Below are 21521 nucleotides of genomic sequence, written 5' to 3'. Positions count from 1 at the left end.
GACAAACCGATTACCAATTGATTGTATTTTTTTGCACTTAACTTCTAATTCCATATAGGAACAAACAAACATGGTACACAGATCACATAACAAATGTAGGCTTGTTCAGATTCAATTGTCCTGGAGGTATCACAGACCTATAACCCCCCCCCCCTGTAGCAAACCCCCAGCCAGACAATGGTGAAGCGTACTGATGTTTCCAGAAGCTTTTATTTACATTCAGCCGTCAGCCTTGTTCTGAACACAAATATACCTTCCTTTTCTTCATGAAACACCGTAAGAGCTACAGGACAGATAAATAACATAAGCTCTTACAAATATAAACATTACCCGAAGGCCACATTAACCGTACCTTATGACCATTCATAAAACATTTCCGTGACGTTACCTCTGTCAGTATTCACAATGCCGAAAAGCTAATGTTAGCATCACTTCGTATAACAAAAAGATAACGTATTTAAACACTTCACAGTGGAATAGATTAAACTCCATATTACCGCACATGAACATTTAACAAATTAAACACACAATACCTTGTTCCGGTTCCAGCTAGGTGCTTAATTATCCCGTTTTATAGAGCTTTTTAATTTCAGAGCTACGTGTGTTTTCCTCCTTACTTCCGTGCATGTGTCTCACAAAACTAGTCCCCCCCCTCCCCCTTTAGATGCAAGATTAACGTTCCGCTAACAGGCGCTAGAATAAAAGGACTTATAATATGAAGAGAGGAAACTAATAAAATAAAGCTCTGAAGTTGTTACCTTATTAATACACCTTGCTTAGTCAGTTACACCCACCCCATCCAGGGGTGGCGGTATCATTAATAAACTCCTATGCAGGGAAGCGTTTTGGATACATACGCTCGGCACTTTAGAAAATGAAGAATTGAATCTAACTTGCTTTCTCTAATGTCAAAGTATGTTGAAGTATAGTATTTAGGATGAATATACTTTTATTCCCGTTGTATTGTGAACATTTTTATGTTTGCTACCTATCAACATTTGTTTTTAATCACTTTTGACCTGTTTGTGAGCAATTTGCCCTTTAATGATTGATTAATGAGTGTAACACCTTGGTTGAGATGGGTGTATCTTCAGGTAGCCAACGCCCCTCTTACGCACAGTCACACCTGTTGATGATTCTTATTAAGGGCTTCATAGCCCATTCTCTCCAAGGACTCTGATGAAGATCTAACCCTACATGGAAACGTTAGTCCCTGTTATGCACCTTAAGAAATAAAACTATTAAGTAAGAAGACATCTGTGTTGCACCGGCAATTTTTTTGTTATTTTGCACATCTACACCATCAGTCACATCTGTAGACGACACCTGTGTAACTCCTCCCCTGGGACTACAGAGGAGTCGTCAGTCGGTGTAATATTATCGGTGTCCACTTAATGTTGAAAACATCGGTCAACATCGTAGCTGAAGTTTGTATTTTAAATTTGACTCTGCAAAGTAACTTAAGTTGTGTCCGATAAAATGTAGTGAAGTCAAGAGTACAATATTTGCCTCTAAATTGGGGAAATTTATTGGAATTGAATTGGAAATACTCAAGCGAAGTACCTCAAAATTTTCTTGGTCACTTTCCACCACTGCGTGCGAGTGCTATCTGTGTTCGTTTTCTTGTTCAGTCGTGATAAAATCTGTTTCTCCCGCCACGTTTGGGTTTGAGACAACGCTTCCTGTGACAAGCCTCGAGATAGATGAGACTGTAAAGCAGGGGCGTCAAAGTCATTTTTCATATTTAAGAGGATAAAGTCAAATATTTTGACTGTTATTGCATATATACTGTAGTCTTCTCACTTACATTTTGGGGTCTCATGAAGCCCCTGATTTCCCAGGCGGAAGTCACTGATGTAGTCAAACAACTCCACAGTGGCAAAGCCCCGGGGATTGATGAGATCCGTCCAGAAATGCTCAAGGCTCTGGGTGTGGAGGGGCCGTCCTGGTTGACACGCCTCTTCAACATTGCGTGGAAGTCTGGGACGGTGCCAAAGGAGTGGCAGACTGGGGTGGTGGTTCCCTTTAAAAAAAAGGGGGGGACCAGAGGGTGTGTGCCAATTACAGGGGTATCACACTTCTCAGCCTCCCTGGTAAAGTCTACTCCAAGGTGCTGGAAAGGAGGGTTCGGCCGATAGTCGAACCTCGGGTTGAGGAGGAACAATGCGGATTCCGTCCTGGTCGTAGAACAACGGACCAGCTCTTCACTCTCGCAAGGATCCTGGAGGGAGCCTGGGAGTATGCCCAACCCGTCTACATGTGTTTTGTGGATTTGGAGAAGGCGTATGACCGGGTCCCCCGGGAGATACTGTGGGAGGTGCTGCGGGAGTATGGGGTGAGGGGGTCTCTACTCAGGGCTATCCAATCTCTGTACGACCAAAGCGAGAGCTGTGTCCGGGTTCTCGGCAGTAAGTCGGACTCGTTTCAGGTGAGGGTTGGCCTCCGCCAGGGCTGCGCTTTGTCACCAATCCTGTTTGTAATATTTATGGACAGGATATCGAGGCGTAGTCGGGGTGGGGAGGGGTTGCAGTTCGGTGGGCTGGGGATCTCATCGCTGCTCTTTGCAGATGATGTGGTCCTGATGGCATCATCGGCCTGTGACCTTCATCACTCACTGGATCGGTTCGCAGCCGAGTGTGAAGCGGTTGGGATGAGGATCAGCACCTCTAAATCGGAGGCCATGGTTCTCAGCAGGAAACCGATGGAATGCCTTCTCCAGGTAGGGAATGAGTCCTTACCCCAAGTGAAGGAGTTCAAGTACCTTGGGGTTTTGTTCGCGAGTGAGGGGACAATGGAGTGGGAGATTGGTCGGAGAATTGGCGCAGCGGGTGCGGTATTACATTCAATCTATCGCACCGTTGTGACGAAAAGAGAGCTGAGCCAGAAGGCAAAGCTCTCGATCTACCGGTCAGTTTTCGTTCCTACCCTCACCTATGGTCATGGAGGCTGGGTCATGACCGACAGAACGAGATCCAGGGTACAAGCGGCCGAAATGGGTTTCCTCAGGAGGGTGGCTGGCGTCTCCCTTAGAGATAGGGTGAGAAGCTCAGTCATCCGTGAGGAGCTCGAGTAGAGCCGCTGCTCGCTGCGGCGAAAGGAGCCAGTTGAGGTGGTTCGGGCATCTGGTAAGGATGCCCCCTGGGCGCCTCCATAGGGAGGTGTTCCAGGCACGTCCAGCTGGGAGGAGGCCTCGGGGAAGACCCAGGACTAGGTGGAGGGATTATATCTCCAACCTGGCCTGGGAACTCGGGATCCCCAGTCGGAGCTGGTTAATGTTGCTCGGGAAAGGGAAGTTTGGGGTCCCCTGCTGGAGCTGCTCCCCCCGTGACCCGACACCGGATAAGCGGACGAAGATGGATGGATGGATGAAGCCCCAAAAAAGTTTGGCAAAAAGTTCCTCAGCCAGCGACAAATGCATTGGAAAAAGCACCAAAAAAGTTGGAAAAAGGCCGAAAAAACGTCAAAGTTCTCTGAAAAAGTGACAAAAACATCGTAAAAAGTGACAAAGACTTTGGAAAAAGTGGCAATACATTTAGTAAAGCATCAAAAACGTTAAAACCAAGTGCCTAAAGCATTGAAAAAAGTGCATAAACCGCTGGAAAAGGTGTCAAAAAAACCACCAAAAATGTAAAAAAAAAGAAGGAAAAAAGGGCAAACATTTTGGAAAAAGTGACCGAAACTAGCTGGATCAAAACCTGCGAGGGGGCCGGATTTGGCTCTCGGGCCTTGAGTTTGACACATGTGCTGCAAAGGAACAGTTGTGATGCCATACGGAGATTGAGATGTGCAAAGGTTTTTGTTTTTTTTTACGGGGGTTATAATCCCGATCTCATTTCAGAGTCCAGTCGAAGCACCTGCTTCTGACTCAGCTGTGAATCATGGGTGGTTGATGAGACTCAGTCACACCCATCCTATCCCCCCCCCCCCCCCGCCAACACACACACACTGACACACACACAAACCAGGGGATTCCCTATAGCTGGAGGCTGGGCATGCTGCTCTGCTAGTCTCATATGTCTGGCAGTCTGGCCACTCGTCTGCTGCGCTGTGAAAGCGCCGATCGATCACAGCTTGTTTGCAGTTTTTGAGGTAACGGGGACACACTGGCACACACGGGACACAGTGTTTGTACATCTACTGTAACCCCTCTGGTAATGTAACCTTCACTTACATCCAAACACGGATATCTGATCCTCGTTTATGTGATCCGGTTACTTTAGCCGTGCTTCTGTGTTGTGTGAAGCGACATTATGACGCTCTCTCGCTGGTATTAATTGACCCGGCTGTTGCTAAGTGAGCTACGCTGAGAAAAGGAACACGGTCTGTGGTAAACATATTTTTTGTCTCTTCATTGTTTATCATGCCCTCCGGTCATCTGTTCAACAGATTAGATGATTTGGTAGATTAACAAAATCTGGCGTTTTGGGTTGCTAGTTCGTGCTCCGTCAGTGTCACTGAGAGGGGGGAGCTGTCTCCTTTAATCAAAACCTATTTATGGCTGGATGTTTATGAAACATTTGAGTTATTCTTCAAGAAAGGAACATTTTTTTGTAGCAGATTGTATTTGCAAAGCTTGGGAGAGAAGACAGAATACTTTGTATTAGTACTAGCTGTAAAATAACCTATGATTTTGTGAAATTGTGGTCCCCTGAGGGTTGGGCACTTTGTGCGCGTAAGACAGAAATAAAGAATGCGGCTTGGTTCGGCCTAGTCATGTTGTCAAATGTCCAGTTAGCTTTTAGCACTGACTTAATGTAGGGCCCTATGGAATCTGTTTTTATAGCTCAAGTCTCAATTTCGCAATTCCATCCATGATTCTGTTATCACAGAAACTATTGGGCTCTACATTATGCTGCCTGACTGGCCCCACCTGGGCCCTTGCCGAAAAAAAAAGGACACTTGCCACCGGGCTAAACAACATTCTGGGGGAAACCCTGATATTCACTCTATGTGCATGTGTTATATGAATGTTTCCAGCATTTGTCAGCATTGCTTTTCAGCTGCGGTGACCACTTTGGGTCGCGTTAACTGGAAACTATGCTGGACTTCCTGTGCAGAGGCTGGTCTGACGAATGTAATGTGGTCATCTGGGTGCTGAATCGCTTGGTGACATCATCGGATGTGTGAACAGTTAGGAAAAAAGTTTATTTGCTTTCTCTGCTGAGAGTTGGATTAGAAGACGGTGGATACCGCTCCTCGCATCTTTCTCTTCAACACAAAGAGTCTTGTTGTCACTGTGAGGTTGTCTGAGCAACCAGCCCGCATTCAACAAAGTCACTGCACCCGACCAAGAAATGGTCCCAGCAGCAGCAGCAGCATAACAAGAAGTAACCGAGCTCAGCTGCAGACTGACACCGCTGAAACCAGCTAGTTGAGCAACATCCTGGCTCTGCCTTCAGGGTTAGGCTTAGAAACTTTCCAGTGGAAGGTGGCACATTTTTAAATGAGTAATGTGTTAAGACTCACATTTATGTCTCTGGATCTTGGCAATATTAGATGTTACATTATTAAAGGTGCCCTGCTACACGTTCTTCATGACTTTGTGGTAATGTCTGAAGTTCTACCATGGACTCTGTAACATTTTTTTGTGGAAAAAATGCCTTGGTTACCTTGTTTCAAGCCATTCTAGCGTGGTATAGAAAGCCCGTGGGAAGATTCAGCTCAATTTGTGCCAGTTCTCATTAATATCCAACGAGCTAAGCTGCTTGACTCTAATTGGCTAACAGCTAGCCAATGAGAGCCTGGCTATAAGCATCCTTTACCCAGCGCAACTGGGCGAGCACATGAATAGTAATGAGCTCAGGCAACACCACGTCAGACTGACCAGCTTTTGTAATTGGCCTGATTTCTCCGCTTATTTCTTTTCAGTGGCTAGAGCTGACACATTCACAACAAAACACATATGGACCTAACATATTTAAAAAAAGAAATACAAGGAAAAACAGCTACATTGTTGTAGTGTGATAAATTAATGCCAAATAAACAACTTTAAATATTCTAATAAATATCAAAAATAGCTGCTATTTGTAACTCCATATATAGCCTACAGCCATGGACCCGGGACACATGGAAAATGCTCCCACTGTGTTGTTTTTAGTCGTTTTGCACCTCTTTGTGGTCGTTTCCTCTCTTTGTACTCATTTTTACAATTCTTTGAGGTCATTTTGCATATTTTTGTGGCAGTTTTCATCTCTTTGTGGTCATTGTGTGTCTCTTCGTGGTCATTTTGCTTCTCTTTGTGGTCTTTTGATTGTCTCGCCCTTTATCTGGTAGGCCTGTTCAGTAATCGTGTTAGTGTGCTGGGTGCACTATGTCACCATTATATGCTCAGTTTAACACTGCAAAATGCATTACAGCCACACATGACCCTTCTTAGTAGCCTTTCAATAAGTCACAACATAACATGTTCATTCGGAGAACATATTAATATAAAGTTGTGATACTTGTGCGCAGTGCCCCCCCCTCCCCCCCGGACTCATCTCTCATGAACTTTACACAGCTTCCAGCAGCATTTGGTCACATAGAGAGCACTGGTAAACCTACACTACTGGATATATGATAAAGTGGTTGTACAAACTCCTACAGATTAAAGGAACAAGATATAAAGTGTCAGTTAGTGAGCTTTAAAGTAGCCGTCAGGTGGATTTTGTTGCCTTTGGACAGGGCCAGGCTAGCAGTTTCCCCCCTGCATCCAGTCTTTATGCTAAGCTAACCGTATTCTGGCTGTAGCGTCATGTTGAACAGACACATATGAGAGTGGTATCAATCTTCTCATTTAACTCTCTGCAGGAAGACGAGGAAGACTTATTTCCTCACTGTCGAACGATTTCTTTAACTCATGTTCTAGTGATCGTTCAGCTTGAATGTGCATCCTGTACAGAATAACTACAACACATCTAAGAAATGAAAGGGTAGTTCAGAGTTATTCCTGCAGGTTATTCAGTATCCCACTGCAGCGCTATTAAATAGGGCTGGGTATCGCCACTGATTTCCCGATTCACAAAGTTTCGATTTGATTCCAGTTCCGATTCTGATTCTGTGTCGATTTTGGGATATTTCAGTTGCAAAACCAATTTTGCTTGGATATGAAAGAGACTCTACAGTTGTACAGGGTTCCCTCTAGTCTCACCTGCTGCATTATTAAAAGTATCAATGTTTACATTAACAATTGACCCCGAAGTAGTTACATTAATATAGTTTTTATTTAACATGAACACACTACAGCAGTCTACGCAATAAAGTGCAGCTCTACAGACTCTACAGTCAATGAGTATTGAGTGACATTTCATTCAGATATCTTGAGTTCAGAGGTCAAGGGACCCGTTTTAAATTCGCCATGCCAGTTTTTTCCTCGCTAAAATGTAGCCTAACTTTGGAGCATTTTTTAACTCCCTTTACAACAATCTAGCATGACCTCAGCTCTTCTAGTTTCATATGACAGGGTTAGGGTTAGACGGCAATCAATTCTGGATTTTATCAATTCCTATTGGATCATTCAAATGAAAATCTATTTGAATCAGAAAGTCGATTTTTAAAAAACCCATCCCTACTATTATGACCAATATTGTTGACGATTAACATCTACTTTGCTCTTGGCTGCGCCCTTTTCCTTCATGTAGAACATGTTGCATTATTTATTAGCCATTTAGAAAACAAATATTGCAGCATTCAGTTGATCAGGAAAATGCCTTGCACACATGGTACGCCCTACCTTTTCATTTCTCGCTGTCCTTTTCAGATACTTCTTCATCTTCCACTCTTCTTTCTGCTTTTACCAAAGGTCCCATCCTCTGTATTACCGCTCGCTATCTGTTTTCCTCCACTAGGTCTTATTATTCACAGACACAACAAGTCATTGTGTGCACAACAACACAGCTATATGAAGTCAGAAAAGCCTGAAATCCCTCTTACTTTGTTACTGGCACACAGGTGTTGGGACGTCCCGCAGCTTTCTCCCATTAAACATCAGTAACCGTATGTTCTTTCTTTGTTGGCTGTTAAAACTCAGTTTTCTTCAGGCTCTTACATAATAATTAGCTGGCTATTAAACATGTGGAAGTTTATTCTAATCACTGTTTTGATTATCTGCGCTATTTTCTCAAACAAAACATGTTGTATGCAATGTCTGCAATAAAGTGCGGAACTCAACAGCACAACAGCTATTAACTAAATCCCGGGTGTGACCACGTTAGTTTTAGCTTTCTTTCACTGTTTAACAGCAGCGCACCTGCCACGCTGGTCACGCTAACCTGGAGAACAAAGTCAAAAAGACCTTCTGTACAGAAGCTCCTACTGTAGTCTCACATTGCCAGACCTTCCTCCACAGCGCTGCCTCTTCAATGTGAGCATTTGCTGATTTGATATGTTTCTCTTTGTAACTTAATAGGTTTGAGGTTTTGACATTGTCATTGAGACAAAAACCAAACATTTGACGAGACTTCACCTCAGGCTTTGGGAAATGGTTTGTCCCCTCTTCTCTGACATTTTACAAACTAAGTTTATTAACGGAGAAAATAAGCTGGAGAAAAAATAATCTATTCAACATGCAAGAAGTCAAGATAGTTTTAATGGTGGATCTCACAATTATTTTTTTTTTTTTTTTTTTTTTGGGAGACAAGCCATTCATATGCATTTATTCCTCCATCACTGATCTCTCATGAGACCCCAATGCTGGGAATTGATCTTTTGAAGTGCTCCGACTTGTAAAGTGTGGAAACGCAACTCGCGCTGCCCATGCCTGCCGAGGTCATCTGTCCAGGCCAGATTGATTTTTGATTTGGCTGTAGCTTTCTGAAAGGAGCAGCCTTTGCCTTGCCCGGGCCTTTTTGTTTTATTCATTAGTTTCAGCCAAGACTTTTCCATAAATGCAGCTGACGCTAATAGCCTTGGTCAGGCTTCTTATCTCCTGTTCCCCGGCTGATTCATAATGCCTTTAGGCGCAGGAGCTCAGCACGCTCATTTAGGATGGCAATTATGCGAGAGTGGCAGTGATCATTCTCAGAATCTCGGCTCAGTGAGAAGGAGATAGAAGATTGCGAGTGAGTATCCGGTGTTATCAGTGATAATTCTGCATGTCTGACAGAGAAGATGGAGACTTCTGCTGCGACTAAATAGTAAGCTTGAAACTCAAAGTCCCAGCGAGAGCGAGGTGGTGGAAACCACTTAATGCGCGTGTGCTCGTCTCTTCAGCGGGGAAAGTTTTCACAGCGTCGGGTGTAAATAGCTGTCGAGCCAAAGAGCAAAAGCTAACTGTTGGGCAAGTTGCTATTAGAGCTGGGCGATATGGAGAAAATCAAATATCGCGATATTTTTGACCAAATACCTTGATATCGTTATCGTAGGGTTGCCTGTAGGTGCTTTTACAAAATATGAACACAAAGAGATATGTGATAAATAATCCTCACTACCATAGATACAATGACTAGGGGGGTAAAGGCCAATAATAGAACAGCTAGAACAGTCTGGTAAGTTTAGAACATTACATCACTTTACTGTAATGCAGCCTTTAAAACCAGAAAAAGACAACACTTATGCCATATTATGACATCATAAATCTAAGACGATATCTAGTCTTATATATCACGACATTGAAATGGATATATTGCCCAGCTGTAATATACTGTACATCATTTCTGTGTTTACACCAGGGGTAGATGCATAGACTGTATAAGTGAAGCCAGAAAGTCACATTACAATATCCAAAATTTAAGACGACATCCAGCCTAATATATCGATATTGATATAATATCAGATATATTGCCCAGCCCTAGTTGCAACATTCACTTCACCAGGGGAAATTAGGCCTTCACACCCGTGGCCCGGGTCCCATAAAAAGAGGAAGGATACAGGGCTAATATATACACTGGAGTTGAATGCCCAGGGCTTTTATTTATTTATGAGAGGAGGAGGACCGCAGAGGACCAACAATGCTAATCCCGACGAGGAAACACAGCTCCCTTGTGTTTTGAAGTGGGCTTGTTGTCAACCGAGCAGCTGCTGACATCATTTGAATAGACTGTGGCCCGGACCACATTCGTCGGGAGCTGAGAGGCAGCTCTGGCTGGGCTGAAGGGGGAATGGATTTGGATGAATTTGTCTGAAGCAGTTTGGGTCTCCTTGTAGGCACCCGAGAGCAGATGAAGCAACTCTGACTAGTTTGGTAAGATAAGACGGTTTGTTGTTAACTTTTGAGTTCTCTTTGATTTCTCTTTGGAAGCATCCTTCGACCACAAGAGCTGTGATAACTGAGAGCTGTTGAGTGTCTGTTGTAAGGCTGGGCAATTTACCGATATTATATCGACATTGATATAATATCAATGAGGCTAGATATCGTCTTCAATTTTGAATACATGTGTTGTCTTTTCCTGGCTTTAAAGGCTGCATTACAGTAAAGTGAGGTAATGTTCTGAACTTACCAGACTGTTCTAGCTGTTCTAGTATTTGCCTTTTACCCACTTAGTCATTTTATCCACAATATTGGCGATTGATTATGTATCAAAACTGTCATTGTGTTAATATTTTGTGAGCACACCAATAGTCTAACTCTTCAATATTGCCGCAATATTGACATTGAGGTATTTGGCAAAAATATCGTGATATTTTTATTTTCTCCATATCGCCCAGCTTTGTTCTGTCAGACAAAACGAGACATTTGAAGACCTCAACTGGGACTCTGGTAAACTGTGAAGGACATTGTTTTAACTGCAAACGATTATAGATTAATCTGTCGATTACTTTCTTGATGAATCGGTCATTCTTTCTGTAAAATGTCAGAAAATAGTGAAAAATGCCCGTTCAAAGCTCACGGTGATGTTTTAAAAAGGTTTTTTTGTCTGATCAACAGTCCAAAGATATTCAGTTCATTATCATCCGTGACAAACAAAAGCATGAAATCCTCACATTTAAACAAGGTTGAAGCCAGCACACATTTGGTTTTTCTTGTTTAAAAATAACTAAAACTAACAATTTGTTAAAATTTTTTGACATAGACCAAATGATGTTAGTTGCCTACTTGGTGATTTTTCTCAATTCGGTCACATCAAACTTGCATCCATTATTTCCATTAAAATTCATGTTTATATATGTGTATATATGTTTTCTTCTTTTTTTTTAAACAGGTAAACCTGCTAAAAATAGCTGATAGACTCCTGTCCCATTGCCAGTGGATGAGTGTGCCTGTCTTTTTTTCCTGTTGTGTCCCATTCAGCGTCACCAATATAGTGCTTGATATCTAAGCTAATAAAATTAAACTGTCCTCTACTTCCGACCAATCGCTCAGCATTCATTGTCCTTCTCTCAATCGCTACGCTAGTCCTACAACATAGGGTTAGTAAATCGTAAATAGCAGACTTCTTTTTTTTATATCCGTTACTTATTCAGTCTCTCTATCAAACTCGGTGCCGAGTAATTTGATGTTCCAGCGCAGCTTGGGTGGAGACAGACGGAATTTGTGGCCGAGATGACAAAAGTAACCAACCGAGGCAACGCACGTCACAGCATCGCGCCGGAAAAGGGGCGGAAGTTATCATATGGACCTCATGGATGTATTATAAGCAAGGGGGTAAAGTAAGCATCTGGAAAGCGTACCTCCTTTGGGAGGAGCCCCGTTCATTCCTATGAAAGTTACTCAGTGGCGCATCCGGCAAAATATTTTCTAAGCTTTCAGGTTTATTTCTGTGCTATGCGGCCCACTGAATATGCGCTGTAGTGTTTCTCCCGCATGCCTGCAGGCAGTGTTGGGAAAGTTCACTTTCTACATGAACTAGTTCAGTTCATAGTTCATACTTCAAAATTTTGAACTAAGTTCACAGTTCCAAAAATGAACTAGTTCATAGCTTTTTTTTCTTTTCCATATGTTGCAGCGAGCTATTATTTTTCTAAATTATTGCCATAGCCCATATAGAACCGCAGACAGCAATTATTTTATCAGTTTTAACACTGAAACGTCAGACAGTGTGTTCTTATGGCCAGTGGGAAAGGAGTATTAAAGGCTGTCAGTTAAGTAATCAGGGTTTAAAAAAAAAAAAAGCCCAATGGAAAAGTTGAGTATCTTCGAGAAGCATGGAGGCTTTCTGTCTTGTCAATAAATGCAGCAGAATTACTTAACAGACTTGTAGACGGCCCTAATGGGCGTCCAAATCAGCAAAGAAGCCAGTCTTTGTGTGGGTTATTGCAGATAATGTGAGTTTATTACACACATATCGGGCTTAAAAGGCTCCTGCAGAATACCAGTGAGCCTGCCTCTCTAATGGGTCCAGTGTAAGTGGCTCTGCTGACTCATATTCCCCCTGTAATCTCAGAGGTTTTTGTTCCGAATATCTACACGCTAAAACCTCTCCCGTTACATGTCCCCTCGCCCAGTGTGGCCACTGTTCATGTTCAGACCTGTCGTGGACACGTACTGTGGATGTACAGCTGTTTCGTTCACAATGAGGTGCTTTTTTTGTGTCCGTATGACAACTCCGAATAGAGGAGTTGCCAGAATTTGAATAACGTTTGTAGAGAGAATCCCCAGATTGGAAACGCTCCACACATACAGTGCGGGGCAGGAAGGCGGAGGGAGGGAGGGGGGTAAAGCGAGCGAGGCGAAGACCAGTTCAGCTCACGAGCGGAGCTGCAGCCATTTCCCTTTTGAGGATTGAGTTGTTATTGTCTCGAGTGAAAATACACACCTGTGACATTTACCTTGTGCTAGTGTTTCCAGCTGCAGCTGTGTCGAGTTTCCCTCTGTATACACACACCGTGGCCTTTTCACATAAAGAGTCCCTTCTTATTTAACTAGGACACACACTTAAAGGAGAGCTGTAACCCTGATTTTCCACCGGGGCGCGTCTGTGCTGCGTTCCGGTTTTTGTTCCGTCCTCCGCCGCGCGCCGTACCACACCGGGAGCGTCTCGGAAGCGGCGCGTCCTGCTGCCCGACTTGCAGATTTAGTTGTCTCTAGAAGTGTCTTTTGGTTAATTGAGTGGATACTCTCACCGTTTCACTTCCTGCCCGGTGGTCCGAATGCCCCGCGGCTCACGTGAAAACAGACCTGGCACGTATCTTTAGCGGAGCGTAGAGCCGCTCCACGCACTCTTGTGGGACGCGCCGCGGCTCGGCTGGTGGAAGATCAAACGTTGACTTGAATGGCTGCGATTGCTCGTGGGGGTTCGCGAATGCCTCCGGAACGCAGCGCAGACGCACCCGGTGGAAAATAGGGGTAAGTCATCATTTCTGGAATGTGGTGTAAGGACGATGTGGAGATTTCAGGAAGAAAGCTGTGAATGATGCGAGGCTGGCGTCACATCCGTGTAATCGGTCAAATACATTACACATACAATATGCCTTTTAAGAGGACGTATATGTATGTCTAGGGCTGAGTATCGTTCAAAACCTTTCAATACTGATACCAAAACCATGACTTCAATACCGGTTCCTAAATGATACTTTTTTCGATACCAATTTTATAAAATCCATTTTAACAAAAAGAAATTTCAACATTACACATTGCGGCACAGATCTTTTTATTTATGTTTCAGCTCCTACTACGTGAGCTCCGTCTCTGTGTAACGTAGAGTTTTTCCTGCGTCTCTCTACGATATGTAATGTCAGACAGCCAATCAGCAGCATTATTATATCTTGGTAGAAGCATGCTGATTGGCTCACTGACGCTGATGAGATTTACCCCTTGGGTATTGAATGACGAGGCATTTTTTTTTGATACTCGATACTTTAGAGGCAATTCGGCCTCAAAAGTGTTGAATTTGGCACCCAGCCCTATGCATGTCATCCATTTAAGAATGTAGGGTTAAATTGGCAGCATATCAGAGAATCCAATAATCATTTGAGAACATTTGCGGGCTCCAACTTCTCAAATGTGATGGTTTTTGCTGTTGTCTGTTTTAAACCATTGTGAAATGAATACATTCTAAAGTTTGGGATTGTTGGTTGGACAAAACAAGGCATTTTATCGTATAGACTAAACAATGTGTTGACATTAGATTAATAAAAGGAGTATAATCGCTTGTTGCAACCCTAGATTGGAGTGCATGATTATACTCCGTAAACAAGAGCTGCAGTTAGTTCAGTCAAACAGAAGGCCATCAGTGTCTTATACAGACCCTACACAGCCTTCAGGTCACTTTACATGCTCATTTGCATTATACAAATCTCAGCAGGTGAACATCAGAAAACACCCTGCGCTGCTTCAGTCCGTCAGCCAGCACTACAAAAAAAGTTCATCATCGCTGTGTGCTTTGTGGATATCGGGGGGATAAAGTGATTTTTAAAATGCGACGCCATTAAACTGCCTCTACCAGCTGAGACCAGCCAGACGAGAGCAGGAGGCAGATCATCATCATCATCATCATCATCATCCCTCCATGGAAACCTGCTAATGATCTCAGGGTAGGGTTTGATCCACATGTGCAGGCAAGCCGACTAATTAAACCAACAACTGGCAATTAGAGGGAGCTGCCATAAGGCACGTAACCACTGGGCCAGTGGAGTAGAAAAAGACAAACGCAACACAGACGAGCTAATTGCTGCACACATCGATGCACAGATGGTGCTGGTTGTTTGTTTTAATAGTATTTCAGTCAAAGTAGGAAATGCATTGACTGTTAATAAGGCTAAATGTTTTTTTTCATATTAGGGCTGTCAGTCGATTAACATATTTAATCTTGATGAATCGCATGACTGTCCATAGTTAAATCGCGATTAATCGGAAATGAATCACAATTTTGTATCTGTTGTAAGCCAATGTACTTAAAAATGGATGTTTTTCAAGCTCAGGTTTTCAATGCTCTTATCAACATGGGAGCGGACAAATGTGCTTGCTATATGCAAATGTTTATTGGTCATCGTTTTGGATTGTTGCAATAATAATACTGTCTAGCATATTCTCCAGAATGACCTCAAAGGTACTGTGCTCCAAAAATCAGCTGAAAGCATATAATGGCAAAAGCAAGCCCATGAAGCAACAAGAGATGGGCATACTGACCTGACTGTAACATTTACTTGGTAGTGTCCCACCTTACACTTGTACTTCTTACTTCTTTGTACTTCTTACGTCTCCGTTGCAAACTATCGAGCGTGGCCTGCCTTTTGGCCCAACACAACTGTGCTCACATTCAAAAGCAAACTCAAAACCCTAAGCTCCTGGACACCGCAACAGTGGCTCTGCAAAATAGTCTCGGGAAGGAACTTGTTTTGGTGGGACATTTCCACCCCGCGAAAGAAACCGCCACATACGATGTTAAATAAAGTTAACTGTTCACACAATCCAGTAACGTGTGATATTTAAATTAGCTGGATACATGGTTAAACCTCATTTATTCTTACATGGTATCGCCGTGTGTACTTCGTCCACAGCAATCCCACCAATCGGTCCCAAAACATCCCGGTTAGAGAGGAAATGTCGTAAACATATTCTATGTAAATCTTTACAATCATTCCTCCGAAAAAACCAAGCAGGCCGGCCTTGTTGCACCATCCAAATTTGCTTTAAAACAAACCATTTTCAGAGTGAAGATTGCTAGTTTGAGTTTTGCACGGCGAGGGACGTCCGGCAATTGTCCTGGAAATGAACTGCCGTTGATCCAGACTACTAACAACCTAAATATGGGGTTATGAATATCTTTTCATATCTTGTTCTAATACCGCGCAGACCACAAACACTGGCCCGGACCAAAACTTTAATCATCACAATCGCGAAATTGGTCACAGAAATTGCAATTGGATATTTTCCCATAAATTTTTCAGCAGTGAGTGAGTCAGTAAAAGCCTCAGATGTTGGAACTAAAGGTTGAGGAGAAAAGCTAGTACTGTAGGTGTAACTATGAACCCGTGAGGCGCTGGCCTCCCACGGTGATTTGCTTCGCCGATGACTGTACTTTCTATCTAGATAAGAATCCATCAGAGGCTCACAGCACCGTCTCCCGTCGGTATAACAGAGTGGCTCTTGTGTTTTAGTAGATGCACTCAGGGAAATGCCAGCGGCCCAGAGCTCAGTGACATTTCCTGAGGTACCGCTCCAACCAACAGGGGCTTAAAGTTCGGCCTTGTCTGCAAATTTCACATTCCCAGCGTCGCCTACGTCTGTGTGTGGCTCCTAACTCCTCCGGGATCGACCCTGGGTTTGCTTCCTGTTTGGCATGGCGCTCGTACACAGAAAACAATCGTGGGACCTTTTTTTTTTTTTTTTTTTTTTTTTTTTTTTTTTTTTTGAATGATACTAAAAGAATGTGAGCCAAAGCGTTTGGGAACAGACTGACCCTGGGTCAGCGTGTCAGGACTGTGTCTGCCAGCTTGTTTGTATTCCTCTCTCTCATTCTTTCTCTTGTTTCCCTTTCGAGACTTCCAACCCCGCTCGTGTTTCTTAAAGATCGGTAGCTTAAGCCGCTCAGCTGTTCCGCCGTGTTACACGCTTTATTGGGGGGGGGGGATGTGTGGTGTGCAGCCTGTAATGTAGTCAGTTATGGTGCAGATGGTCTATGTGTGCTGGATGTTCAGCAGTGGTGGAATGTCACAAAGTACATTTACTCAATACTGTAGTAAAATTTGAGTTACTTGTACTTTACTTGAGTCTTTTCTTTTCAGGCCACTTTGTACTTTTACTCCGCTACATTTCAGTTCATCACAACTTTGAAATTCAATTTCAATGGAGGACTTTTACTTGTATTGAGTATTTTTTTTTTTTTTTTTTTTTTTTACGGTGTGGCATTAGTACTTTTACTTGAGTGAAGGATCTGAATACTTCTTCCACCACTGTTGTTCGGGGACTGAAGCTGTAGCAGAGAGACATCTGTCTACAGCGTCTCTAGTTTTCTTTCTCCTTTTTGTTTGCATCAGAGGACGACTTCCTCCTACTTTTTTAAAATCTTTTCTATTCTTTCTTTTCTGGAGCAGTCTTATTCTGTGTCCTCTTCTCTCCGAGGACTTACCAGCTGTATAGTGTTTTAGTGGTTGGCAGGATCCATGACCTAGTTTAAATATGGACTGAGAACAGGAAACAGAAAAGGAATGAATGGCTAATGGGAGCTTATTTAGCCGGAGTTCTTTCTGCCCGCGCCTCTGCTTGTCCCTTTGAACGGTTTCAAAGCTCTTTTGCTCTCTCCATATTGATCAGGACTCTTTACAGCCCCCGTCTCCTTTTTTATCTTAATCCTTGCTGTGTCAATACCTTTAGGACAGAGAAATTGACTAGACAACCATTATAGAGCAGAGATGGTTCAATACCATTTTTTGCTTGTAAACCGATTCCGATACCTGAACTTGTTTATCGGCCGATACTGAGTACCAATCCCATACCAGCGTGGCATACATTGTATTATGTTTTAACAGCTGAGTACTACTAACCCTGTATGATATACTGTATGGATGTGATATGATTGCTATCATTGCCGTATGGCCTGGCTCAGGTTAAACTCTTTGTGAAACGTGAACAAAGTCAGTCTTAACGGAAAAAAGAACATAAATCAACTACTTTTAAAGTAGATTTTCTTTGGGGCTAAATTACGTGGTATCCGATCAGTGCGTAAACTCCAGTACTTTTTGATACCGATACCAGCATGGAGGCTTTTCCGATACTGGTATCGGTGCCGGAACATCTCTATACGAGAGCCGTGAGATATTGGGTCTGCCTTTTTTAGTTTTTCCTGATGTATTCAGGACAACCTATTATCAGGTCTGTCTGTAGTGCCATCAATCACTGTGCAGAAATAAGAATTATTAACACCTTCATTCTTGTTTATATTCATACTCACCCAGCTGCTGTCGGCCTTTCAGGTGCTGGAAATGCATTTGAAGGGGCACCCCCCCCACCTCCCCCCCTATCTGCCTTTCTCTCACTCTGCATTGTTCGTCCCTAGTTTCCTCCTAGAGGAAACTGTGTGATATTTAGCCTGTATTCCTGCGTGTCACAATGGAAACGGTAGAAATTCACAGCACACAGTGATGCGTCCTCCCACGGCCCCCGCGGACCACTGAAGGGAGACAGACAGCAGCGTGATTTATCTGCTTCTCGCGACACCTCCGCAGCCGTCTGACATCTCTTCCCCCCCCCCCTCCCTCTTGACAGGTGTAATGAGAGCGCTGGTCATGGACAGATGATGGACGTGGAGACGTCGTACTCAGACTTCATCAACTGTGATCGCACAGGCCGCAGGAACGCAGTGCCCGACATCGCCGGGAAGGGAGAGGCAGCGGCCAGCACCAGTGAACTCACCAAAGACCTGGAAGGGATGGACCTGAAGGCTGCAGGTCAGTAAACCTACGGCCGGGTACGCGGCTAACGCAGCGGGAAAGCATTTGAGCATGCCGTACACTAGAGCTGTAACCATTCCAAATGTTGCTGTACAATCAATTGTTTCCGAAATAATTGCGATTAACGATAATAATTGTCTCCTTCAGTCACATTTTAAAAATATTTATTTATGCAGGGCTCATCAATAAGGGATGGCCCGGGGCAAGTAAAACGCCACGTCGGGCAAGTAAATCTTACAACCTACTTGCCCCTTTCGGGCATCACCGTATCAGAAATGATGATTATGGTTTTCTTGCCCTGGCAGAGAACGCTTGTTGATGATTTGATTTTGAATGTGCCGTTTGCCAATCCAGAATTGAGCTGGCGCTTGATGCTTCTGACGTTTTTTTCGACATTGTTTTTAAACTTTTGATGCTTGACTTTTTATTTTCTGAATTTTTTTATGTTTTTGTGCTTTTTTTTTTAAAGTTTTACCTTTTTTATATATATATATATATATATATATATATATATAATTTTTTTTTTTTATTTTTTTTTTTTCCAAAGCTTTGTTTTACTTGTTATCTTCAAACTTTTTTTTGGGAAGTTTTTCCTCAGAAGAACAAATTAATTGTATAGGGGCCAGTAAAAATTGACAAGGGCAAGTCGATTTTTTTATTTTTTTACTTACACATAAAATTGACAATTACCATCAACAGTCATACCCCTTATGACCTTAGCTAATGGTAGCAATTTTTTGCGGGTTAAACAAAGACACGGCGATTACGTAAAACAATTGCGATTAGACAGTTATGTAATATTTGTAACAGGCCTACCATACACTTAAGACCTGTGGACAGTTTCACAGAGATATTATATTTTTTACTGGTCCGTAGTGCCAGGTTAGTTTTAATTTTGCCATTAGATTATTAGTCTAATGCAAGTCAGAAGGTTTCAAAATCGTTGACCTGTATAATACGGAACTTTTCCCCATTTAAATGTCAAGAAAATATATATTTTGTTGAGTTGTTTTCTTGCACAATCCCAAATGTTTCCAACAACTTTTAAACCCGGAGAAATCTGTAATTTTATTCAAGGTAATGGTCCGTTGCAATTGGTCGCCTGTGAATTGCGTCATATCGCCTTTGTGCATGCGTGCGCGTTGCGGTTGTCTGCCAGAAGCATAAATGAACTTTTTTTTTTTAATCCCATTTAAGACACATTTTTATGATACACTTTTTGGTCGTTTTTAATCCATCCATCCATCTTCATCCGCTTATCCGGTGTCGGGTCGCGGGGGGAGCAGCTCCAGCTGATTTATTTTAACCTGCTGAAGGATTTTAGTCTGGATCTTAAGTGATCAGAGAAACAAGCTGAGTAAACAGGGGCGGGGTTAAAAGGTGGGCACTGGGTGTCCCCCACCCCCTCTGAAAAATGATTCTCTCCCCCACCAATCCATTGGGCTAGAGTGCTGTCAACGTGACAGCTGTGATTTCCATTGGATCAGAGTACTGTCACTTGGCTGCCTGTTCTGCCAGTCTTCGGCCCTTGTCACATGACCAATCAGTGTTTCAATGACGACTATCCAAAATTCTGATACCATGGAACCAGCACTGGAATGTTTTTTCATTTTTATTTTATTTATTTTTTTAAGTGGAAGACTGAGCCTATACAATAATTGTATTGTATTCAGATATAGATTTTTTTTTCAAAATGAAAACAAGTGAAATTAATAATGAATGTTTTATTTAGCAAAATGACATTGTGTTGTTCTATCCTGTCCAATATTTCCTATATTTCTAAGCAGATTTTCAATGATGTATTCTGACAAAATGCCCCCCACCCCCCGAGCCCCTCTGCTGTGTCCAGTTGTGAGGAGTCTGAATGACGCAGATGTTTCCCCGTCTGACCATTGTGTGCTGCATTGTTGTTTTTGCTTTCTTGACTTTCTTTACAGTCACAAAGACAAGTTTCCCATGACATTACACCCAATCTGACATCTATAAATCAAATTGCTAACGCTGGTCTGGTGGGAAGCAATAATCTCATCTCATGCTTGGCACTGTGTTGCTACAGGAAGTTGTAGTTCCTTCCTCATTATTATTTTTGATTTCTGGGAGCCTGAAAGCAGATGTATTTTCCCACTGTTGGCAGTGCCAAACCACTTTTGAGCTTTTTAATAGACACACATCTTTGACTGATATTGACTGATACATATTGTTTCCTCCAGAAGGAGACCCGGGGGCCTCCCCAGCCCCTGAGGCAGAGGGCTCCACCAGCCAAGATGCCCAGGGAGGCGGAGGCCCATCCTAAACTCAAAAAGCCAGAGGCCGAATGGGGAGGGGGGTGACGGGAAGGAGTGCGAAGTAGAGAGGAAGCAAGTGAAAGTGGAGAGACATGGAGAAAGGAAAGAGGGAGCGTATATCGGTTGTCCTATCAGGACACAAGGACACCTTCGCTCACTGCCAGCCTGTTTTGGAGCTTCAGCGGCCCAAATGTACGCCTTCTCTTTGGATCTGATTGTAACACGCAGAGCAGAGGGGAACAGAGTAGAACTGACAGCCTAAGATGCTGCTCTCTTGCTTCATTCTCTGTTGGTCATTTACGTTCCCGACGAGACGAAGAAAGCACAGAAAACCTTGCATTTACGTCCGGTGAAGATGGACTGAGCTGAATTCATTTCTAACACCCGAAACATTTGTTCCAACCTGAATATGGAACTGTGTCACAGAGGTCATACTCATAATCATCCGTTTGTCAGTTTTTTTTCTTTCTATGTACGCGTGTGTGTGTTTGTGACCCTCTTGTCCTTTATCTTCTTCTTTTTTTTTTTTTTTTTTTTTTTTTTTTTTTTTTTAGTAACAAAACATAGTTGCCATTAAACTGTTGTGTACGGACTTCATATTTATTGCTTAATGTTCGGTGATAAATTTGTGATAGCAATTTTCTTTGTGTAATAAAAAAAAACCCGTATGAATTCCTGTCACTGTTTTTGTGTTTTATGCTTGCAAGCGTAATTCGCTTTTCGCACCGGGCGATTTGCAGGTTTCTGTCGAGCGCTGTGGGTGCAGGAGCTGCAGAGTCAAACGGGATTAATGGGTTCAGTTCGCTGAGTCCTTCCAGAGCCATAAATATTATTGAATGCAGCTTTTTGTGTACATTAGCTTGGCTGCAGGAAGCCAGTGTTTACATTTCCACCTTGCATGGTGCCAATGTTGCCATGTATCTCTCTCTCTCTATCTATATCTATATCTATATCTATATATATATATATATATATATATATATATATATA

At 42.8% G+C, this 21521-nt stretch overlaps 1 protein-coding gene across 3 annotated transcripts in view; it reads left to right on the top strand.

The window, feature by feature from the left end:
* pkig (protein kinase (cAMP-dependent, catalytic) inhibitor gamma) overlaps positions 1 to 21055 on the top strand; it is a 33196-nt gene extending 12141 nt beyond the window's left edge. Inside the window, exons 1-3 of one of the 3 annotated variants that reach the window (XM_028583373.1) lie at positions 4020 to 4089; positions 18062 to 18243; positions 20457 to 21055. In XM_028583373.1, coding sequence (XP_028439174.1) covers positions 18090 to 18243; positions 20457 to 20539 — 237 coding nt within the window. In that variant the 5' untranslated portion in view covers positions 4020 to 4089; positions 18062 to 18089 and the 3' untranslated portion in view covers positions 20540 to 21055. Of the gene's footprint in view, positions 1 to 4019; positions 4090 to 10014; positions 10160 to 18061; positions 18244 to 20456 lie in introns of those variants that run through there. The other 2 variants (XM_028583374.1, XM_028583372.1) reach the window with 2 other exon arrangements.
* The last annotated feature ends 466 nt before the right edge of the window (positions 21056 to 21521 follow it).

The sequence above is a fragment of the Perca flavescens genome, chromosome 7 (assembly GCF_004354835.1).
Source record: "Perca flavescens isolate YP-PL-M2 chromosome 7, PFLA_1.0, whole genome shotgun sequence".
Taxonomy (NCBI): Eukaryota; Metazoa; Chordata; class Actinopteri; order Perciformes; family Percidae; genus Perca; species Perca flavescens.
The sequence above is the reverse complement of the archived record's forward strand: the minus strand, read 5'-3'. Positions and strand labels throughout refer to the sequence as shown.